Source organism: Sinohyriopsis cumingii, chromosome 19 (assembly GCF_028554795.1).
Source record: "Sinohyriopsis cumingii isolate HCF-2022 chromosome 19, ASM2855479v2, whole genome shotgun sequence".
Lineage (NCBI taxonomy): Eukaryota > Metazoa > Mollusca > Bivalvia > Unionida > Unionidae > Sinohyriopsis > Sinohyriopsis cumingii.
Window position 1 is genome coordinate 53774043 of NC_142979.1, and position 21586 is coordinate 53795628.

At 34.1% G+C, this 21586-nt stretch overlaps 1 protein-coding gene across 1 annotated transcript in view; it reads right to left on the reverse strand.

Moving 5' to 3' along the window:
• Positions 1–21586, reverse strand: part of LOC149775720 (uncharacterized) — a 149621-nt gene that overhangs the window by 98205 nt on the left and 29830 nt on the right. Inside the window, exons 3-6 of the mRNA XM_089944021.1 lie at positions 18921–19095; positions 16978–17150; positions 10191–10263; positions 1368–1472 (exon numbers count right to left, since the gene is read on the reverse strand). Of these exons, the coding sequence (XP_089800147.1) occupies positions 1368–1472; positions 10191–10263; positions 16978–17150; positions 18921–19095 (526 nt within the window). The remainder of the gene's footprint in view (positions 1–1367; positions 1473–10190; positions 10264–16977; positions 17151–18920; positions 19096–21586) is intronic.

The following is a 21586-nucleotide window of genomic DNA, read 5'->3' on the forward strand; positions in this document are numbered from 1 at the left end:
ATACTGCACACCATTACTGAAGTGTTTCTATCATACTGATCCACATATAATGTGCTCCATTACAGTTATGCCATCACAGACCCTAACCAGCCAGGACATTATATAAATATATATCTCAGTAAATAAAATTTAGCAGTCTGATTCATGTGACACACAGATACATTACTACATCACATTACAAACAGATACATTAATACATCACATTACACACAGGTACATTAGTACATCAAATTACACACAGGTACATTAGTACATCATATTGCACACAGGTACATTAGTACATCACCTTACACACAGGTATATTATTAGTACAACACATTACACATGTACATTAGTATATTACATTACACACAGGTACATTAGTATGTCACATTATGCACAGGTACTTTAGTACATCACATTGCACACAGGTACATTAGTATGTCACATTATGCACAGGTACTTTAGTACATCACATTATACACATGTACATTAGTACATCGTATTAAACACAAGTACATTAGTACATCACAATGCACACAGGTACATTAGTACATCACATTACACACAGGTATATTAGTACATCACATTACACACAGGTACATTAGTATGTCACATTACACACAGGTATATTAGTACATCACATTACACACAGGTATACACACAGTGGTTCTTTCCGGGGTTTTCCGGGTTCTTCCTCCACTATTAATACTGGCCGCCATGTATAGCCTATCGTGTGCTGAAAAATGGCGTTAAACCCCACAACAACAACAACAACAATACACACAGGTATATTAATACATCACATTACACACAGGTACATTAGTACATCATATTACACACAGGTACATTAGTATATCATATTACACACAGGTACATTAGTACATCATATAACACAGGAACATTAGTACATCACATTACACACAGGTATATTAGTACATCACATCACACACAGGTATATTAGTACATCACATTACACTCAGGTACATTAATACATCACATTACACACAGGTACATTAGTGCATCACATTACACACATATACATTAGTACATCACATTACACACATGTACATTAGCACATCACATTACACACAGGTACATTAGTACATCAAGTTACACACAGGTACATTAGTACATCACATTACACACACGTACATTAGTACATCATGTTATACACAGGTATATTAGTACATCACATTACACACAGGTATATTAATACATCACATTACACACAGGTACATTAGTACATCATATTACAATCAGGTAGATTAGTACATCACATTTACACACAGGTATATTTCATACATCACATTTAACATAAAGAGAAATGTTCAAGATACTGCTGTGAGGTAAACAAGACCTGTGTTATTTCTTGGAGGGTTACCTACCATGCTCACCACCACTGCAATTTCCTGAAATCCCATCAATGAGTGGTTGCTGTCTATGAGGATGTCTATCAAGACTTCCAACTCGCAGACGACTCTGCACAGTCCCTAAACAATAAAAGATGAGAAGAATATATATATATATATATATATATATATATATATATATATATATATATATATATACACACATACACACACACACGGATCTCAAATAAAAAATTGTCCAATTCAGACCCACAGCACCAACCATATGTTTTAAATTACTGCCAATGCCTTACACTGAGAATGTTAGTGGCTTTTTTAAGTAGGGAACACAATCTTCACAAAAATATAACTTGGACAGTGTCCACATTACAGTTTCAAGTCAGATGTCACATTGCCTAAATTGGGTTATTTTTAGCATTGGAAATAATGTCACTAGATAACCTTGGTAACCAGCTAGGCATTGCTAAAACTGCTGTTAAAAATTATATATTACAACAAAATTTTGCATGGATTGATGAGTAAATAATTACATAAAATCACTAATAAGATGAAAATAATCACAAAAGTCTGGGGTTTCTATCCTTTTTCATGTCATTTTTTGATGATTAATCCTTGATTCATTTTCAAATACCAATGAATCTGTAAACAAATAATTATTTATCAGTAGATAATTTAACCTGAATGAAATAAAAATGAAGAATGTACTTTTCCGCCCAATAAGTACCTGAAGCTGAAAAGAATTTCTATGAATCCACTTAAGTTCATTCATTCATTTGTTGTTTTATTTTTCTGAAACCATCACAGTACTGATATTCTTATGAAGTTCAACATACCAAATTTGGTAACAAAAATATTTCCATACATGATATAGCTAAATGTTCACAAGATATTTTATAAGTGCAATAAATAATTCTTTGTCTTGACCTTTGACCTTGAGTTTAATATCATTGACAAAAGATAACTGAATATAACTGTCTTCAACAGAAATGCCCATAGACTAAATTTGGTTAAATCTATGATTAATATTATTTGGAAGAAAACAAAGTCACTGAAGTGGTATCATTCAAAGTATATTTCAGATATATCCACAAACCAGGTTTGATCAATATCCACTGATACTCATTTATATTATCATGCTCTCGTGCCAGTACAGGTAAAATTCTGAAACTGTAAAAGACATCTAATGTCAAAATCAATCTTAGAATATGTTTATTTCTTCAGTGGAATGCAACTAAATAGAAAGTATGGAAAAAAAGCATTCGTACATGTACCAAACCCTGTGTTAAAAAACTAAATGAAATACAAAAATGCATGTGATGGCTTTAGACTTGATCCCTTGGTCAGTTCAGTTTGGATTTCAGAAATCCTTCACAAATGACGACATGTTAATGGTCAGATCTGCACCATTTTCTATTAAGAACCAATTAAATATTGCAAGAAACATTTGAAGAAACAAATCCCCCAGAACTCAATGCTACCATTCAAGCAAAACCAACTAAATGCTAATATTCCTACAAAACCATCTCAATACTACCATTTCTACAAACCCATCTCAATGATACCATTCCTACAAAACCATCTCAATGCTAACATTCCTACAAAACCATCTTAATGCTACCATTCCTAAAAAACCATCTCAATGCACTCCTTCCTACAAAACAATCTCAAGGCTATCGTTCATACAAACTCATCTCGATGCACTCCTTCCTACAAACCATCTTAATGCTACCATTCCTAAAAAAACATCTCAATGCACTCCTTCCTACAAAACCATCTTGATGCTATCCTTCCAACAAAACCATCTCAATGCTACTATTCAAGGAAAACCATCTCAATGATATCATTCATACAAACTCATTTCAATGCTACCATTTCTACAAAACCATCTCAATGCTACCATTCCTACAAAACCATCTCAATGATACAATTCAAGGAAAACCATCTCAATGCTATCATTCATACAAACTCATCTCAATGCACTCCTTCCTACAAAACCATCTCGATGCTACCATTTCTACAAAACCATCTCAATCCTACCATTTCTACAAAACCATCTCAATGCTACCATTCAAGCAAAACCATCTCAATGATACCATTCCTTCAAAACCATCTCAATGCTATCATTCCTTCAAAACCATCTCAATGCCATCATTCCTACAAAACCATCTCAATGCTACCATTCCTACAAAACCATCTCAATGCTATAATTCCTACAAAACCATCTCAATACTACCATTCCTACAAAACCATCTCAATGCTATCATTCATACAAAACCATCTCAATGCTACCATTCCTACAAAACCATCTCAATGATACCATTCCTACAAAACCATCTCAATGCTACCTTTCCTACAAAACCATCTCAATGCTACCTTTCCTACAAAACCATCTCAATGATACCATTCCTACAAAACCATCTCAATGCTATCATTCCTTCAAAACCATCTCAATGCCATCATTCCTACAAAACCATCTCAATGCTACCATTCCTACAACACCATCTCAATGCTCCATTCCTACAAAACCATCTCAATGCTATCATTCATACAAAACCATCTCAATGCTACCATTCCTACAAAACCATCACAATGCTACCATTCCTACAAAACCATCTCAATGCTACCATTCCTACAAAACCATCTCAATGCTATCATTCCTACAAAACCATCACAATGCTACCATTCATACAAAACCATCTCAATGCTACCTTTCCTACAAAACCATCTCAATGCTACCTTTCCTACAAAACCATCTCAATGCTACCATTCCTACAAAACCATCTCAATGCTATCATTCATACAAAACCATCTCAATGCCATCATTCATACAAAACCATCTCAATGATACCATTTCTACAAAACCATCACAATGCTACCATTCCTACAAAACCATCTCAATGCTACCATTCCTACAAAACCATCTCAATGCTACCATTCCTACAAAACCATCTCAATGCTACCATTCCTACAAAACCATCTCAATGCTACCATTCCTACAAAACCATCTCAATGCTACCATTCCTACAAAACCATCTCAATGATACCTTTCTTGCAAAAGGATTAGCAATAACAAAATTTTTGAAGATAGACATAACTGTACATAGTGATAAAGAACAATGACATTCAAAACCATCTAGTTTTTTTTTTTTATATAGTGAAAACCACATCCATTCTGGAGAAACAGTCAAGCAGTCACATAAAGATTTCAATATGATTGTTACAGGAATGCATATATGAGCTTTTTTAATATCTGGATATGGCACACCATTCAAAATTTACTATAGCTCTTAAAAATTTCTGTCAAATTGTGGGAGGTCAAACTGATACCATTTTTGTTTAGGTCCAGAAAACCCTATGTCAATACATGTATGACCATCCCTTATACAACATTTTCAAGATGGCCACCATAATGTTCATATTGGAAGTCTGATTATTACACACAAATTACAAACCCTTATGTAAGTAATTATAAATTTGATGCATCTGTTTCTGAAATAATTTGATGAGTATTTTGGATCATCTATTAAATACAAATTCAGACACATATTGAATATGTAGAGGGTAATGGGGAAAGAGAGGGAGACAGATGAAGCTGAGAAACTTATTTTATGACAATATAGACAAAAGGCAATGGTGCAAAGATATACCAGTATAATAGCAGTTTTGCTGTTCTAGAAATACATACCATAGTATGATTTCAAGTACCATGATTGTTTCAGTCTTGCCTTCATCCAACAAATCTGTGTAGTCCTCACAACTATTACAATTCAAGAACCTTATTTTCTTTTCCTTCTATATTTATGCTTAGCACAAAAGTGCAATAGAATGTAAAACGTGATGTACATTACCATTACTTGGACAATTTAATGAGGGTGGGGGAGTGACAAGTCCAGAACAGGAGATATTTTACCAATTAAAAATAATTAATATACTTCACATTACCTCTGATGTATATATCCTGTTCATAATGACACTAAATGAACAGTACTGATAAATCCATGTTCATAATGACACTAAATGAACAGTACTCACAAATCCATGTTCATAATGGTATCAATACCTTTAAAAAAATAATTTATTTTTGCTTCCAATGCCCAGAATGTTTAAATGTACAATGATCAACAAAGCATTAAACATCTGCTGTGATGACTGATATTTTAGCTTCAAAGAATAAAAGAGAGCAAAACATTTAAACAAACAGCAGTCGCATCTGATGTTTCCATTAACTTCCTATTTCTTCTCAGCCACAGCTTTATTGAGCCCAGTCACTTAATCTGAAATGGCGTTTCATAGAGCCATGGTAAGTGATCAAGTTCTATTACCTTCCCAGAACATGTTTATTAAAACTGAATCTGCCATGTTTGTTTTGCTGCTTGCGTTCTGTGCTTAAGGGTTCCTTTTTTAATTTTTACTTATGCATCATGCGCATAATTTTCATTTGCAATTTCAATGACAAATAAAGCCATATCTAATGTGACATTATACACTGTATTATTTAAAGTTTTTATTAGATTTTACTTTCAAGCAAGAAAATATGAATGAAAGCTCTGAAAGGAACTGGCCTACTAAAATTCATTTTATCCAATTTTTGTCAGTTGTGGAGGTTAAATCATAAGAACTAATTGTCTTTGAGAATAAGACCCCTCCTCTGACTGAAACTGCATCAATTTTGGGTGACATTATATTTGTCAGGGAGGACAAGCAGACCCAATACACACACACGCACGCACACACACATGCTGAGTCTAGGAATGAAGAGGTCCTGGATGGAGCCAACCCAATCCAGACTTGACAGACTGAAGCATAAGGTTGACTAGTTCATGACTCGCTGACTTGTTCAGCTAAGAATACCTAATAATGTTGGATGAGGATCCTTTGAATTATGGTGGAAAGCCCAGCAAGACAAGTATCCCTTCCTTGCACAAGTAGCCATGAAAAGGCTTTGCATTCTGCAACTTAACTGCCTCAATGAGACAGTCGTTAGTATAGCAGGAGATATTGTTACCACACAGAGGGCTGCTTTAAGCTAAAAAAATGCTGGTTATGTTAATTTTCCTCAAGAAAAATATGCAGTGACTTATTTAATGGCTTGCTAACAAAAATTAAAAAGGATAGTTCAAGTGTGTTGAGACTTTTAAAACAATGCTCCTGTGAAATTTAATGTAAAGCGACTAGAAATGGCAGTGAGATTTTATTTTTGCAGATAATTTCATTGTGTTCAGGTGTTTGAAGACTTGTTTCAATTTATGTTAATTTTATATGTTCATTTCACTACTATTTGAAGTCTTACAAGGTAACATCACTTAGAGATGTTGTATTATTGAAGTAGTAATTGTTATAGCAATTACATTATTGTTTTCATTACACATTACTGAATTGTATTAGGGATAGTAATATGGTTTGGTACATCACAATATGGATTTGGGTTATCACTGCAAGTATTGCGAACTAAATCACAAAATAATCAAAGAATTACAGACACAAGTCCTAAATACAGTGCGACCCCACTATAACATGCTAATTGGGGTCCAAAAAACTGGATCGCATTAATAGCAGGGTCACATTAATGCAGGGTTGTGCAGTATTTTACTCTTTCAGAGAATAATGCTATGGCACAAATATGTGTATTCATGTCTAATGTATATCATGAATAGGTTATCAACACCATTTACGATCGTGCCATCAAGGCATGCAGTTCATCCATAATGCATGTAATCCCATTGAAAAATTGCACACCGATTTACAATATTCAGCAATTTTGTCCCAGATCATTGTGTCTGAATTCAACGTCTAATATATTGCATGAACAGAGTAATAGCACCATTTATTTACCACCTGATATCGTACTGTAGTGGCATGCAGTTAATCCATAACACACATAATTCCATTGCAAAAACTGCATATATATTTAAACTATTCAGTAATTTTGTCAAGATCATTATGTGTCTGAATTTAATGAGAAAAATTAACAGCAAAATCAGGTCAAGAAAAACGAAGCACATGTACGGTTCATTACATTCCAGGGTCTATGAACAATGTCTGTACAAATTTCATACTGCTAAAATTTTCTCATACATGTTTTCATGTACATTTATCCATTGTAAATTCCCAATAATTAACACTTGTACGCCTATTCGTTTGAATGACTAAAGCAAGAATAATTAACAATAACACATGCTTTCAGCTTGCATATAACTTTTACTTCAGATTTTGTGAATATCGAAAGAAACATGTGAAAACTACTATACTAATCTGTGTGCAAAGTGCAAAGTCAATCTGGTTCCATGACTCTATGATTTTAAATTTCATCATTTCTTAAAAAATATGTCTAGTAGAGTCTGCTTCTTTGCTGCAAACTGTTGGCTTCTAGCAAAGTCAAGAATGCTTATGAGTTGGAGGATTTTTACACTTGAGTTTCCAGCCAACTCAAACTGGCTTCTAGGTGCTCTACTGCCTCTGACACTTTTGGTGGGGGAGTTGGGGTGCAATCATCATCATGGTCATCATTGGCGTCACTGGTTTCGGGCTCTGGTTGTGCAGTTTCATTCTTCCCACTGACGTTTGCAACAATTTTGTTATCTGAGATGTGCTCATATATGGGGCAGATGTCAGTTAAAGAAGAAACACGTCAGCTATTGTTTGAGCAATAACTGTATACAGAATTAATTAAAGACAATCACAAAGACAACTTAATGGCTTTACTCATGGATCAGTAATAAGTAACATCTCTTATAATGTTTATTTTGGCATAACACTTCAAGAACCTGGTGAAATTGTTAAATTTCAGAAGCCATGCCACAATCATATTATATTCAAATTCCAAAATGATAATAAACATTTTACACACTATTTCTCATACTTTAAAAACAATATTTTTCAGAGTATAAGAAAAATACATTTACATGTATTTAAAATTTCAGGAACCATGTAATGATCATATTATATTCAAATTCATATGTGATCTCTTTCTAAAAATGATAATAAAACTTTTATACACTGTTTCACATACTTTGAACAAAAAATATTTTTTCATGTGTCAGTGAATATATACAATTTTGGGAGCCATGCCACTACCAAGTTTTATCCAAATTTGCATTATTTAGAGGTGTGTTACATCAGGATCACACTGTAATATATAAAGTCCTGAATAAAACTTAGTACAAGTCCTGAAGAGATCCAAAACTGAAGGGGATGACATGTCTGTTATAGCTTATGGAGCTCTGATGTGTCAAAGTCTTTTGCTGAACCACAGTAATATAATTCCAAGTTTAAATATACTATAAATTCCAGTGAATGTCTTTATCCAAGTATTTTATATGAGCACTTTGTATTTCCAGAGAAAATAATCACTTGAATTAAATAAGCTGAAGTAAATAAAATTCAGCCCAACTGGTCCCGACATATTACAACTTGAAAGTGCTAGATATTAAAGCAAGAATGACCAAGTCCTCACAATTACAAGATTATGTAGTTCTCTACTTGATCTCATGTCACAATGAGCATTTGCTATAAAAAAAATAAAATTAAAAAAACATCACCTACTGGAAAATAACCTTCTAGAATGATCTCATGAGCTTTGTTTACTTACTACACAATAACCTGTAAAATTCACTTAAGAAATTCCAAAAAACTGACCCAAATAAACATGTTTACTTCTTCTTGTTTACCTGAATTTACCTGAATAATAAGCCTGATATTAAGCTCATACACAGAGAATAATTTAGCTATGTATTACTTGTTGACATAAATGAAATAAAAATTTTTTAAAAAGAGCTAATCAGCTCAAGCAAAAATGAACTCAGTTTTGGACAAGGTCAAGTCCAGCATACAATGTTACATTACAATAGCATTCAATGACATAATTTTTTTTTAAAGCTAATAAACAAGCAATTAAATTAAATATACATAACAATGTAGATAGATAGATAGTCCCCAATTCCAAACTTAGATAACGTTCATGACCACATCCTTTAAGAATTATACAACTCTTTTGTGTTACAAGAGCAGTTAATCTGTACAGACACCATGGATTCTCAACTTCACCTCATTTATACACACGGATGATGCCTGTAAATGAAATCTTCCAGTCTTGATGACATAAATTTACAAAGCCAAGTTTGATCAAAATTTGACTGAATAGGAAACCTTAAGAGTGCTCATAAACAAGTATAAATGGATGAACAACGCACAATGCACAAAAGTCGCATGGGTATAATACCATAGCTCATAAGGACTTTGGTCAGGCAAGCTAAAATCACAAAAACCTGGAACATAAAGCACATCTGGGTATAACTTTGTTCAGACAGCATTACAGGATCGAAAGCAAAATGGGTGGGAAGTGTGATTACCATACCACTGTAATATGAAGAACATAAGATGCTAGCATTAACTTTTCTAACAGAATAACAAATGACTAAAACTGCATCAAGTCTGGGTTGTCCAAAGTGAGCACAAACATATTTATTTTTAAGGGAGCGGGGTAAACTAATTTTAGTTCTGTAATATTTATTGCATTACTTACCTCTTTTGAGACACAAAATGCTCATCCAAACTCTAAATTCCATCATACCATTAGAAGTAAAGTTCTACAAATGCAGAACAGAAAGTATGGCTCCCACATCATAGGCTAATGTGGAATACATTTTAAATCCTCTTGGACTTGGACCCAGAATATGCTTAGGACATCGAAGCATGGTGAGATGAGGGAATCTTCCAATAGTTATAAGTATTACATAATTAAAATTTGTTTCCTCATAAAGACACATTTAAATATGTGTCAGTATTGTCTAGTACATACAAAATTCTGAATAATTATATTTGATTACTGCAAATAATTACCTAGAGTTGGATGTTCACAATGGACTTTTCCAAGTCCTGCTTTTGTCATTATAGGCTTGGGAAACACATACGCCTGAAACAGACAAGAAAATGAAAAGAAAATAACTGAACACATTAGAAGTAAAATCTGATCAGAATTCTATATATTTATTCACAGATTACAGAAATCATCATTGATAATAAGACAAAGTACAAATGGTGAAAATTTCAAATTCATTTCCAGATTCATTCCTAAAACAAAATTTATGGTGAACACTTTGCTCACATAAATATAATCCCCTACATCCAAACCCCTACCATGTAGTCGACATGAGTCTATAGTAAAAAGTAAAGCACACAACTCTGCTGTAAATAAAGTGAGTAAAATGACTGGTCAGCATGAATTGCTGATATTTTTGAGCATAGTATATTCAAAGTTTCACAGCATTCCAATAACAAGAGTCCTTCAAAGAAACTGACATTCTACTAGCTAAAACGTATTGCCAAGAATTCAAGATAAGTCCATTTCTTCTATTAAAATGCGGAGTATTGAATCCAAAGTTTGATACTAATCAGCAATAACAAGATTTGTAAACTGACTGCTCTAGTGGACAAATGGATGTCAGCTTTGCTCCATTTTCATTTACAACAAACAATGCATCATAAGGAGTGTTCTGGAGGAAACCCCATCTTGAGATGATTTTCCATTTTTAGAATAAAGATAACAACATTCTCAAGATGGATGCCATAGTGGCCATTTTTTATATCAGACTGGCACCATTTCATAAGATGTCTTGGTGAAAGTACAATGTCAATATGACAAACCATCTAGACCAAACACTGATATCATGGCATTCAAGAAACATGTAATTAAGTCTTATAGTAAAACCCTAAGTTGATTTTACCATCCACTGAGGAAGAGTAGCAATAAAAACACAAATTTCAAGACATATTGGCCATCAGATCAGCACCACTTTCATTTAGGATCAACTAAACCTTGTAAGAAGTCTGCTGATGAAAACCCCATGTCAATATGACTTTTGTTCAGGAGGAGTAGTGGTCAGTGCCAGCTTAAGGCATGGGCACACTAGGCAGTTGCCCAGGGCCTCACGCTTCTAGGGCATCATGCTGCCTATATTGTTAATGATTATTGAAAGATCTTTTGGCAATTTCATTTGCTTTAAAAGTGCAGTGGGAAGCATGTTTCCCAATTTTAAAAAATAGTGACATCTAGCAGAACTCCTGTGGGTGGGTAGGGCTGGTAAGGGGCCCCAGTGCACTGCTTTACCCAGAGCCTACAAGGTTGTTAAGACGGCCCTGGTAGTGGTGACGTTTTCCATGCTGGCCACAGTGGCAGCTATATGGGGCATCAGACCAGCCCCATTTTGATTTTATGACCAGCTAGACATCATACAAATGTTGAGTGAAAACCCCATGATGATATGACCATCCATTCAGGACGAGTAACAATAACAAGATTTTCTAGTTGGCCAATGTGGCAGCCATATTGGATGTTTAAGAGCACCATTTTCATCCAGGATCAACTAGACTAGAAAAAAATGACACCAAATATTATCAATTGAAATGGGCTTTAAATTATCAATGCGACTCATAATGTTATACGACTGAAAAATGTTAGAGGAGAGGGATTTTGTTATACGACTGAAAAATGTGAGGAGATGGATTTTGTTAAACTGAAGAACATGCTGCATTAGGGAAAGGACAAATCAATTGCACTTTTCAAATTTTGACACAGGAATTTTATAGTGATATAATACAGCATTCAGAATTTGTGGACTTAAGCAAAAGTTAAACATATGATGTAGACTAATTAAAGTGAATGTTGTGTATAATGTTGTATATAAATAATTAAACCATTTGTTTTGTGTCTCTATTCACGTATTAATCCACACAGAATTTAGCTGACATGTGACAAGAATTTTCACTAACTGCTGATCCAGGTAGGTAGCAGAAATAAATGTATGTTTTTCATAAATTTTTCTACAATTATGGTGTGTAATATATAGATCACTCTTTTTATGCTCAGATTGTGCTTTTTTTTTAATTAGTAATACTTATGCTTATACCTCTGAGGGTGGTTGGCATCAATTTCACTTACAACAAAGCAATTCAGGTTCACATGTAATATAATTTCCCTTTGATCGGGTACCCGGTTGACTTTTTCTCTAACTTTTGACATCTCTAACTTTCAGTGATTTCACACATTTCCTAGCAACTATATAAAAAGCCATATGCCAGAAATTTTTTTCCTTCAAATTGGGTTAAATTCTGCTGCATACTTGTCATATTTATAAATTTTGACAATCTTCATACCAAGATGCCCTGTGCAAAATTTGGTCAAAACTGGTCAAGTTGTTTTTAAGAAGTATAAAATAGTAATTGTTGATGGATATATAATGTACAGTGCTCAATCAATGAAGGTCAGTGAACTGAAACAGGGGGGACTCGATGTGTTAATGAGACTGTGTCATACATTGTAGTAAACTGACAAGATAAAAAAGACAATATCCCTAACAAAAATAGCCGTAAGAAAGTGATTTCTTGGTATGTGCATCTTCACTGCAATTCATCCATTATCGCAGGATTAGTTGTGCTACCATGATCGTGTCTCACACTGCTATGAGACAAAACAGTCAATAACAACATGAATAAATGATGAAGCAGCACTTTAACAGGATGTGCATCTTCAGGTGATGACCATAATATCCATAAAAGAAAACCAACTGCAGGACCAGTACACAAATGAAATAGTGTGCCAGGCAGATGAACATCTGGATGGACACCAGGATCACTATATCCCCCCCACCTCTAGAGGAGCTGTGAAAAATTAGTTTTGGAACTTGTATGAATAATATGTAAAGATTTCTTGATTTATGATCAACTTTACAATTACTGTGAGGAAAGTGACCAAATATTCATAATTACATTTTTTGGTTAATAGTCTTCACTATCCTGTGTGCCTGATTCCCAAAACTGGTTTACATACCTTAAAAAAGGGGAAAGTATTTCGAAATAAAATACAGATGTTAGAAAAATGTCATAAGAATAGTTTTCTTCAACATTTGTCTAAGGTATTATTTGACGAAATTCCAAAAAGCATCCAGATGAATGTCTAAATTCATTCTATTCAATTTCTTAGATATACTTCATAAGCATGCTCCACAAAAGTATACAATAAAAAAGACATACGGACAGCTGCAACTGTATAATAAATGGAGAATCTTGAATATGCAATGATTTAAAACTGAATTCATGAAACATGTTGAATAAGGACCAACTTCTGCAAGCTCTGGTGAACAAAAGCTTTACATTATTCAACAAGTTTCATAAATATAATATTAAATCATACACCATTTGAAATTCTGTTTATCATATAATTTTTATTTAAATGGAAATACTTTAGGGAGAAAGAAGACGAAATAATTTCACTCAAATACTGCACCATTCATTTGTTGTGTGTAAAAAATAGTCACATCCTGTAGTTAAATATTTTGCACAGTTCTGTAAACCAGTAACATTTAAAAGTAGATTTTATTTTACAAATTATAATTCAAAAAGCATCTGTCCTTGCAAATAAATGAATATTTGACATCAACAGTGTCATTTTTCAACACAGGATGACCAATGGAAGTTACGTGTAATGTATTAACTCTGGTTGGATTCAACGTTCAATATTTACAGCTAAAGTGTCAGTTTCTCTAGTAAACATCCCATATGTTGGAAATTCAAATGAAGGATGATTACTGGATGCAGAAATACCAGATTTATTGTAATATATTTGTGACAAGATATTTGAATTATCAGATTTGGTACATTTGACTACAGTAGACACAGACAAATTTTATTTTGGAATCAGAATTTCATCACATAAGAAGAACATCAGACTGCTGGAAGTATTTTACCATGCAAACATGATGTGGTTGGATAATGTTCGATCACTTGGGAGACTGCTTTATGTCTACATTCTTCTGTGGACAGAGGTGAGTTTATATACTCCTGTAAGTTAACCTATAAACCAGTCTTGTATATAGGGTGGAATCCATGGTACAAACTTGTGTACAGCATAACCCCTCTCCCATGCCCATTATCAATTGACCTAGTTGTTGTTGTTGTTGTTGTTGTTGTTGTTGTTTGGGCTTATACATGGCATAATAAGCCTCTGTCGGGTAATTTGGTCATATTAATTCAGACAAAAAGTGTCTTTTTCGAGCAATTCTCTTTGGGCAATCAATTTGAAAAAATGCTACCAAAATGCTGATGTGTAGTAACAGCAAAAACATCAAGTTCCAGAAAGCAGGATAATGGAAATTTTCCCACAATCCAAAGCAACAGTAAAGAGAACAACGCACAAGAATTTCATATATGAATCAAAATCATATAACGTGATATGTCAACATGTTGTGATATCAAAAATATTAAACTGCACACACGATGTACTGTGTGATAATAAGGATATGGAAACTGAAAAAAGCTATGAGATCAACATCACAAAGAGATGATGTTAACAAACAGATAATGACAAAGAACCAGTGTCCCTTATCAGGAAATCATAATAAACCTATTTCACTGAGACCATAAATTAAAATAAAGACACATGAACTCTTGGGAATATTAATGAATTACATTACAAAGAAAATCCAGGTTTCCCAAATCGAATGAAAAATGCCAATAAAACCATCTCTGCCAAAAAGACATAGCTAAACATCTGAAGACCACTTCAACAATTGTGCTGATTGTATCAAAATAAATGACCCCATGCCAAACTATACCAAAACTGATGAACTTACTGACTTCATACGTCAGAAAATCCTTGAAAATAAACTTGAGATATATGAAAAAAAAAAAAGAAAGATGATTTGCACTTTTTCACCAACCTTAAAACATGTACTCAGAAAAGCACTGGGCCCAAAATTGCTAAAACAGAGAGCTCATATAATAAACAAACAGGGTTCATACTAGGTTGTGTCTTTGTCCCAATGGCCTTATATTTCACCTGGTACACACGTTCCCTCTGCAGCATCCCTGGGACAATTTTTTTTAAAAATACCGAAGAGAATAAAGATTACTGCAGCTGACTTAAGACTGAATGGAGCACATCCCAAGCTTAATGAATAGAGTGTGCCAGTTTTACTGATTTTGATTGATTGAACGCTAATCAATAGCACATGGTGGATCTTCCACAGAATATGTAAAAAAGAAAAGATTAAATCTTCATCAAAAACAGTGCTGCATTTATTTCCAAAGTAGTATACAAGGAGGAAACATACAAACTCCAATGACCAAAATAAATTCTTTAGGGAATGGTTGCATAAGCATGAGGAATTCATATTCCAGTATGAAAGACTCAAAACATGGGAAGCTGATTATTAATTTCTTGTATTGATACTGGTATTCACTTTTCCAAGTATTATATATGTACACTTTGCATCAATTGTTGCTGTCTAAACCACAGTGTGCTACAATTTACTGTGAGTTAGTGGTTCTTACTGGTTCTTCCTCACCTGTTATACTGACTGCCATTCATAGCCCATCATACACTGTGAAACGACATTAAACCAGAAACAACAACAACAACAACAAAAATCTCAAGAGTCAAAACTGAAATCTCAAAAGTTATTTGTTTTTGTTAATCATGAGCTCATAGCTGGGTTTGTTTCTTATTCGTGAAGCAAATGATATTTAAGATTTCTTGTATTATGTTGCATAAAGAGAGACACTTGCACAGTGTTCTGTAAAACAGTACACAGTGAGACAGACATGGCCATTACTGAATTTTATATCAGTGTTTCTCTTTTCAATTATGTATGACTGGAGGTTATTTCTAAGACTGAGACACAAAATAAAAATATGTTTCATGAAGCAATTGTTTTTCGCAAATAAATCAAAATTTTTTAAATTTCATCTCGCTATTCAATCTTGAGTAATTCCAAAGCACAATATAAATCATTGTGCATTATGTCTGGTAAATTCTTACTGAATGTTATATTAATAAAAACAAACTGTTAGTTCAGCTTAGTTCATGTTCGCTTTACATAGGTTGACAATATTGGCTTATAACAATGTAAACACCAGTCTACCAAATGTTGTCCCTAGTGCATACTGTAAATTTGTTAGGGACAGCGCACTCAGTAGGAAATTACCCAAAGGCGGCTCAAGGATAATTAAAACTGATGCTCTGGCCCAAATCAATGTGCATCATAAAAAAGTATAGGTAGGAATTTCCACTTGACAGAAATTGGTCAAATTTAACATCAAAACTCGATTTACACCTCTGTTAAGAACCCTGACACATATGCCACCGCAAAAATGTACCATCATACCCCTCCCTTTGGGTCACCTCCCCTTATAACTTGGAGAAAGCCACTGCCATCAATGGTCAATATCTTCTAGAAACTTGCAAAAAAGGATCTTTCTCAAGTTAACCTTTCTCTTGAATGAATTTGCTAAAAGTAATGGATACAACAGAAATTTAATGCATAAACTAACAGATCCATCTCTGTCATAGTAAATTTATTGATCTTTTCACATGAAATTAATGTGTAACAGAAGCCAAGTATCAAAATGAGGGAGACTGCTTTTTGCAGGCAGTGGCACAATGATGATCTTTGGTCAGCAATTTGAGCATACCAGCAGATCAGAGTTGATAACTGTTCACTCTACATATAATTCTGTAAGAATAGAGAAGAAACAAATCTGTCTGTACATTATGGAATGGCACATTGGGTCTAGAATGTACAATGATAGGTAAGCATTTTACATGGGCTACATATCACAGTTAAAAGCTTACCTCAACCTCTTCACCCCATGACCAGACATTTCTGAACCAGACAGTGGGTAACACATGAATGGGTGCTGCCTCTGGTCCCCTATTGCTAATGGTGTAGCGGCAGAGAATATCATTAGGACTTCCTTTACAGTATTCAGCCATCACATCAAAGTAGCGGTTCTCATCAAAAACACCTGCAAAATATTTAGAATCTTTAATTAACATTTTGTTTCAAACATCTTTATTTCAATAAATGCATTTATATAAAAGATAAACATTTTTCCATTCCAATTTATGGAGTTAATCCACCATTAGCTGAATCTGCCAAGTTTTGTCTTGGTCAAGTAATCAAAACTTCTGCTGGCCAAATGAACTGGCTTTAGCATATTGGAGTTCTGTACGACTGACCTTAAATTTTGCCAGTCACTATCTCAAAACAAAAGACCAATAAGTGTGTGTGTGTGTGTGTGTGTGTGTGTGTGTGTGTGTGTGTGTGTGTGTGTGTGTGTGTCTGTGTGTGTGTGTGTGTGTGTGTGTGTGTGTGTGTCTTTCCTCACCATAATATTGCCAATAGTGTGTTAAAAAGTTCCATTAAAACTTAACCAATTTAGATATATATCATGCATTCCGATGTTATGGCTTGTATCATCATCCAACAGAGACAAGGCATTGTCGTTTGAAAAGCTGCTCTTTTCATTTTGATTTTCAACGGGTATAGTGAAAGTGGATTAGATTTGATTGTCACTAATACATGTATTATTTTTACTATCCCCGATCTGATAGAAGGTGAGTTCAGAGTTCTCTTTCAAATCTTAGAGGAGTCCTTAATAGGTATCTATAATAACAGACTATGGTATCTGCAAGCCATTAGCATGAATGCTGAATATCTGATATTGGCATGTCATTATAATGGACTCAGACATTTTATTTAGAGCCTAAGGACAGACATATCAACAGTACTGGTAGGTAGGGAACATTTTATAGTATATACTTGCTTACAATTTCAACTGAAACAACATAGACTCTGATGTATCAGTGCATCATGTGCCAGCAGATCAGGGTGTATGTTGTTTTACTGATTGCTCCAAACAAACTGCTCTGATCTATCATTGCATCATGTGTCAGCAGATCAGGGTTATGTTGTTTTACTGATTGCTCAAAAAAACCTGCACAGATCAGGGTTCTGTTGTTTTACTGATTGCTCCAAACAAATGGCACAGATCAGGGTTATGTTGTTTTACTGATTCCTCCAAACAAACTGCACAGATCAACATTATGTTGTTTTACTGATAGCTCCAAATAAACTGCACAGATCATGGTCTATGTTGCTTTGCTGATTGCTCCAAATAAACTGCACAGATCAGGGTCTATGTTGCTTTGCTGATTGCTCCAAATAAACTGCACAGATCAGGGTCTATGTTGTTTTACTGATTCTCCAAATAAACTGCATAGATCAGGGTCTATGTTCTTTTACTGATTGCTCCAAACAAACTGCACAGATCAGGGTTCTGTTGTTTTACTGATTGCTCCAAACAAATGGCACAGATCAGGGTTAAGTTGTTTTACTGATTCCTCCAAACAAACTGCACAGATCAACATTATGTTGTTTTACTGATAGCTCCAAACAAACTGCACAGATCAGGGTTATGTTGTTTTACTGACTGCTCTAAACAAACTGCTCTGCCCTATCATTGCATCATGTGCCAGCAGATCAGGGTCTATGTTGTTTTACTGATTCCTCTAAACAAACTGCACAGATCCAGATCTACTTGCACTTTATGCAACACACACCTGAGGCTGTACAGTCTGCAGTTGGACTCTAATTATAAGTCTCTATAACCTGTATTTACACTATTTAAGCTTGTCTACCTAACTCGATATACCAAATCAGCACATTTCTAATTCCCAATTATCAAACCAGATTGATGACATATAAGATAATAAAAATATGATAATAAAACTACCTGTGTCCATTATTTCATACTCCATGTCATGCATCGTGCGTCTCTGATTTTCTTCCACCAGTTTGGAATAAGGGTAACATTTCTGGGGGTATTTGTATAGTGCCTTCATATATGAGTGGGTAGGGGTGCTGTCCAAATAATAGTACAATTCTTTCACATCTTCCCCATGATTCCCCTGAAAATAAAAGTTAACATCAAACCATTAATTGTATTTTTAATAGTCTTCATGTACAAACATACAGGTGAAGAAACCAATTACAAGCTATAATGATTGATGTCTGTATCACATGGAACACAAAGATTGTATAAAAGTTAGAAATGCTTGCATTCATGTTAATAATGCAGACCTATACTTATATCTACCTGTTTGTCTGTATGTATATATATACTGTGTGCATGCCTGTTACCACTTAAAGAAACAATACAGCTGCTGTGAGTAATATTATTCAACATAATGTATCTACTAACATAATGTATCTACTAACATTATATACCTAACATGTGCTTAGGTTCCCACAAACAAGGCAGTACATCTGGATGCACTTATGTCTTTGAATCATGCAAGTTTCAGTGCTCTACCGCATTTCAATGTTAAAACATTTGAAGATCCCTATCATATTTCTAAACAAGTGTTTCCAGAAGCACCTCGTAAAACAACTGCCACATGCATGGCAAATTCAGTGCTACTTGATGATGAAATATCCTATTTAAATGAAGCTTTCTGGATCATTCTTTGAGAACATAACACATGCAAGTGTAGTACAAGAATCTTAAATAGCCAATCTGAGATAAAGAACATCAGAGATTCACCCAAAATGCAGATAGGAGCATGGAATCCTGAAGATGAGATTGATTTCTGAAGATTAAACTTACCTAAAGATTCATGAAAAACTGTTAAACAAACAAAACAAGCCAGACTAGCTTATTTAGCTTGCTCACCAATTTTGAATCCCAACACTGAATGGAATCGGTTTACAGCACACTAAAACTGGGAATGGTCACTTGATGCACAAGCAGGAATGTTGCTGTTTATTATTTTATACATTAGAAGATGCAATAAGCACTAAATATTGAATTTGTAAGCTTTATATATCAAAGTGCAGTTTTTCCTAGTTAGCCTTATTGGGATACTGTCAAATGGTTGCATGACATTTTGTTGACAATTTCTCCTAGCTAGTCTTATTGGAATACTGTCAGATGGTTGCATGCCATTCTGTTGACAGTTTTTCCTAGCATGCCTTATTGGGATACTGTCAGATGGTTGCATGCCATTCCGTTGACAATTTTTCCTAGCTAGCCTTATTGGAATACTTTCAGAAGGTTGCATGCCATTCTGTTGACAATTTTTCCTAGCTAGCCTTACTGGAATACTTTCAGAAGGTTGCATGCCATTCTGTTGACAATTTTTCCTAGCTAGCCTTATTGGAATACTTTCAGAAGGTTGCATGCCATTCTGTTGACAATTTTTCCTAGCTAGGTATACCCAGGTACCTTCATATTAAATTATTCAAACAGTGGATTAGGCTTATCCATGAAAGAAGCTGTCTGAAAAAAAATAGTTTGCCATAATCTTCTAACAGTTGTATGGGATTCAGCTAAACAGAAAACATGGAGTTAAATTGAGGGAATAATGATATATTCATTTACTTATTGAAGATAAAGTCTTTGAACCCTGAAAGATGGGATAACCTCAATAATTTTCAAAACAAAACTTGCTTGATATTTATAAAACTGGAGATATGAAATCAAAGAAATGTTCATGAACAATAAGATTTTGAGAATGAAAGAACTTTTCCCAACTTGCCAAATGGTGTATTCTATCAATCATAACATTAAAGAGACATCTGATGATAAGACACTAATCCCATTACTCAATTGAAAGGGATTTTTAACAATAGGCTGATATCAATTCTTTGAGAAATCGAAAAGGATATTTAATTTTCATTTGCTTTTTTCTTATTTTCAAACTAAAATATATAATTTCATTGGATTCTGACAAAGATCATTACCACACTGTAATACTAAAGATAAGTATTTTGCATTACCATACTGTAGTACCAAAGACAAGCATTTACAATTACCACACTGTAATACTAAAGATAAGTATTTTGCATTACCATACTGTAGTACCAAAGACAAGCATTTACAATTACCACACTGTAATACTAAAGATAAGTATTTTGCATTACCATACTGTAGTACCAAAGACAAGCATTTACAATTACCACACTACAGTACCAAAGACAAGCATTTACAATTACCACACTATAATACTAAAGATAAGTATTCTGCATTACCACACTGTAGTACCAAAGACAAGCATTTACAATTACTGCACTGTAATACTAAAGGTAAGTATTTTGCATTACCATACTGTAGTACCAAAGACAAGCATTTACAATTACCACACTGTAATACGAAAGATAAGTATTTTGCATTACCATACTGTAGTACCAAAGACAAGCATTTACAATTACCACACTGTAATACTAAAGATAAGTATTCTGCATTACCACACTGTAGTACCAAAGACAAGCATTTACAATTACCACACTATAATACTAAAGATAAGTATTCTGCATTACCACACTGTAGTACCAAAGACAAGCATTTACAATTACCACACTATAATACTAAAGATAAGTATTCTGCATCACCATACTGTA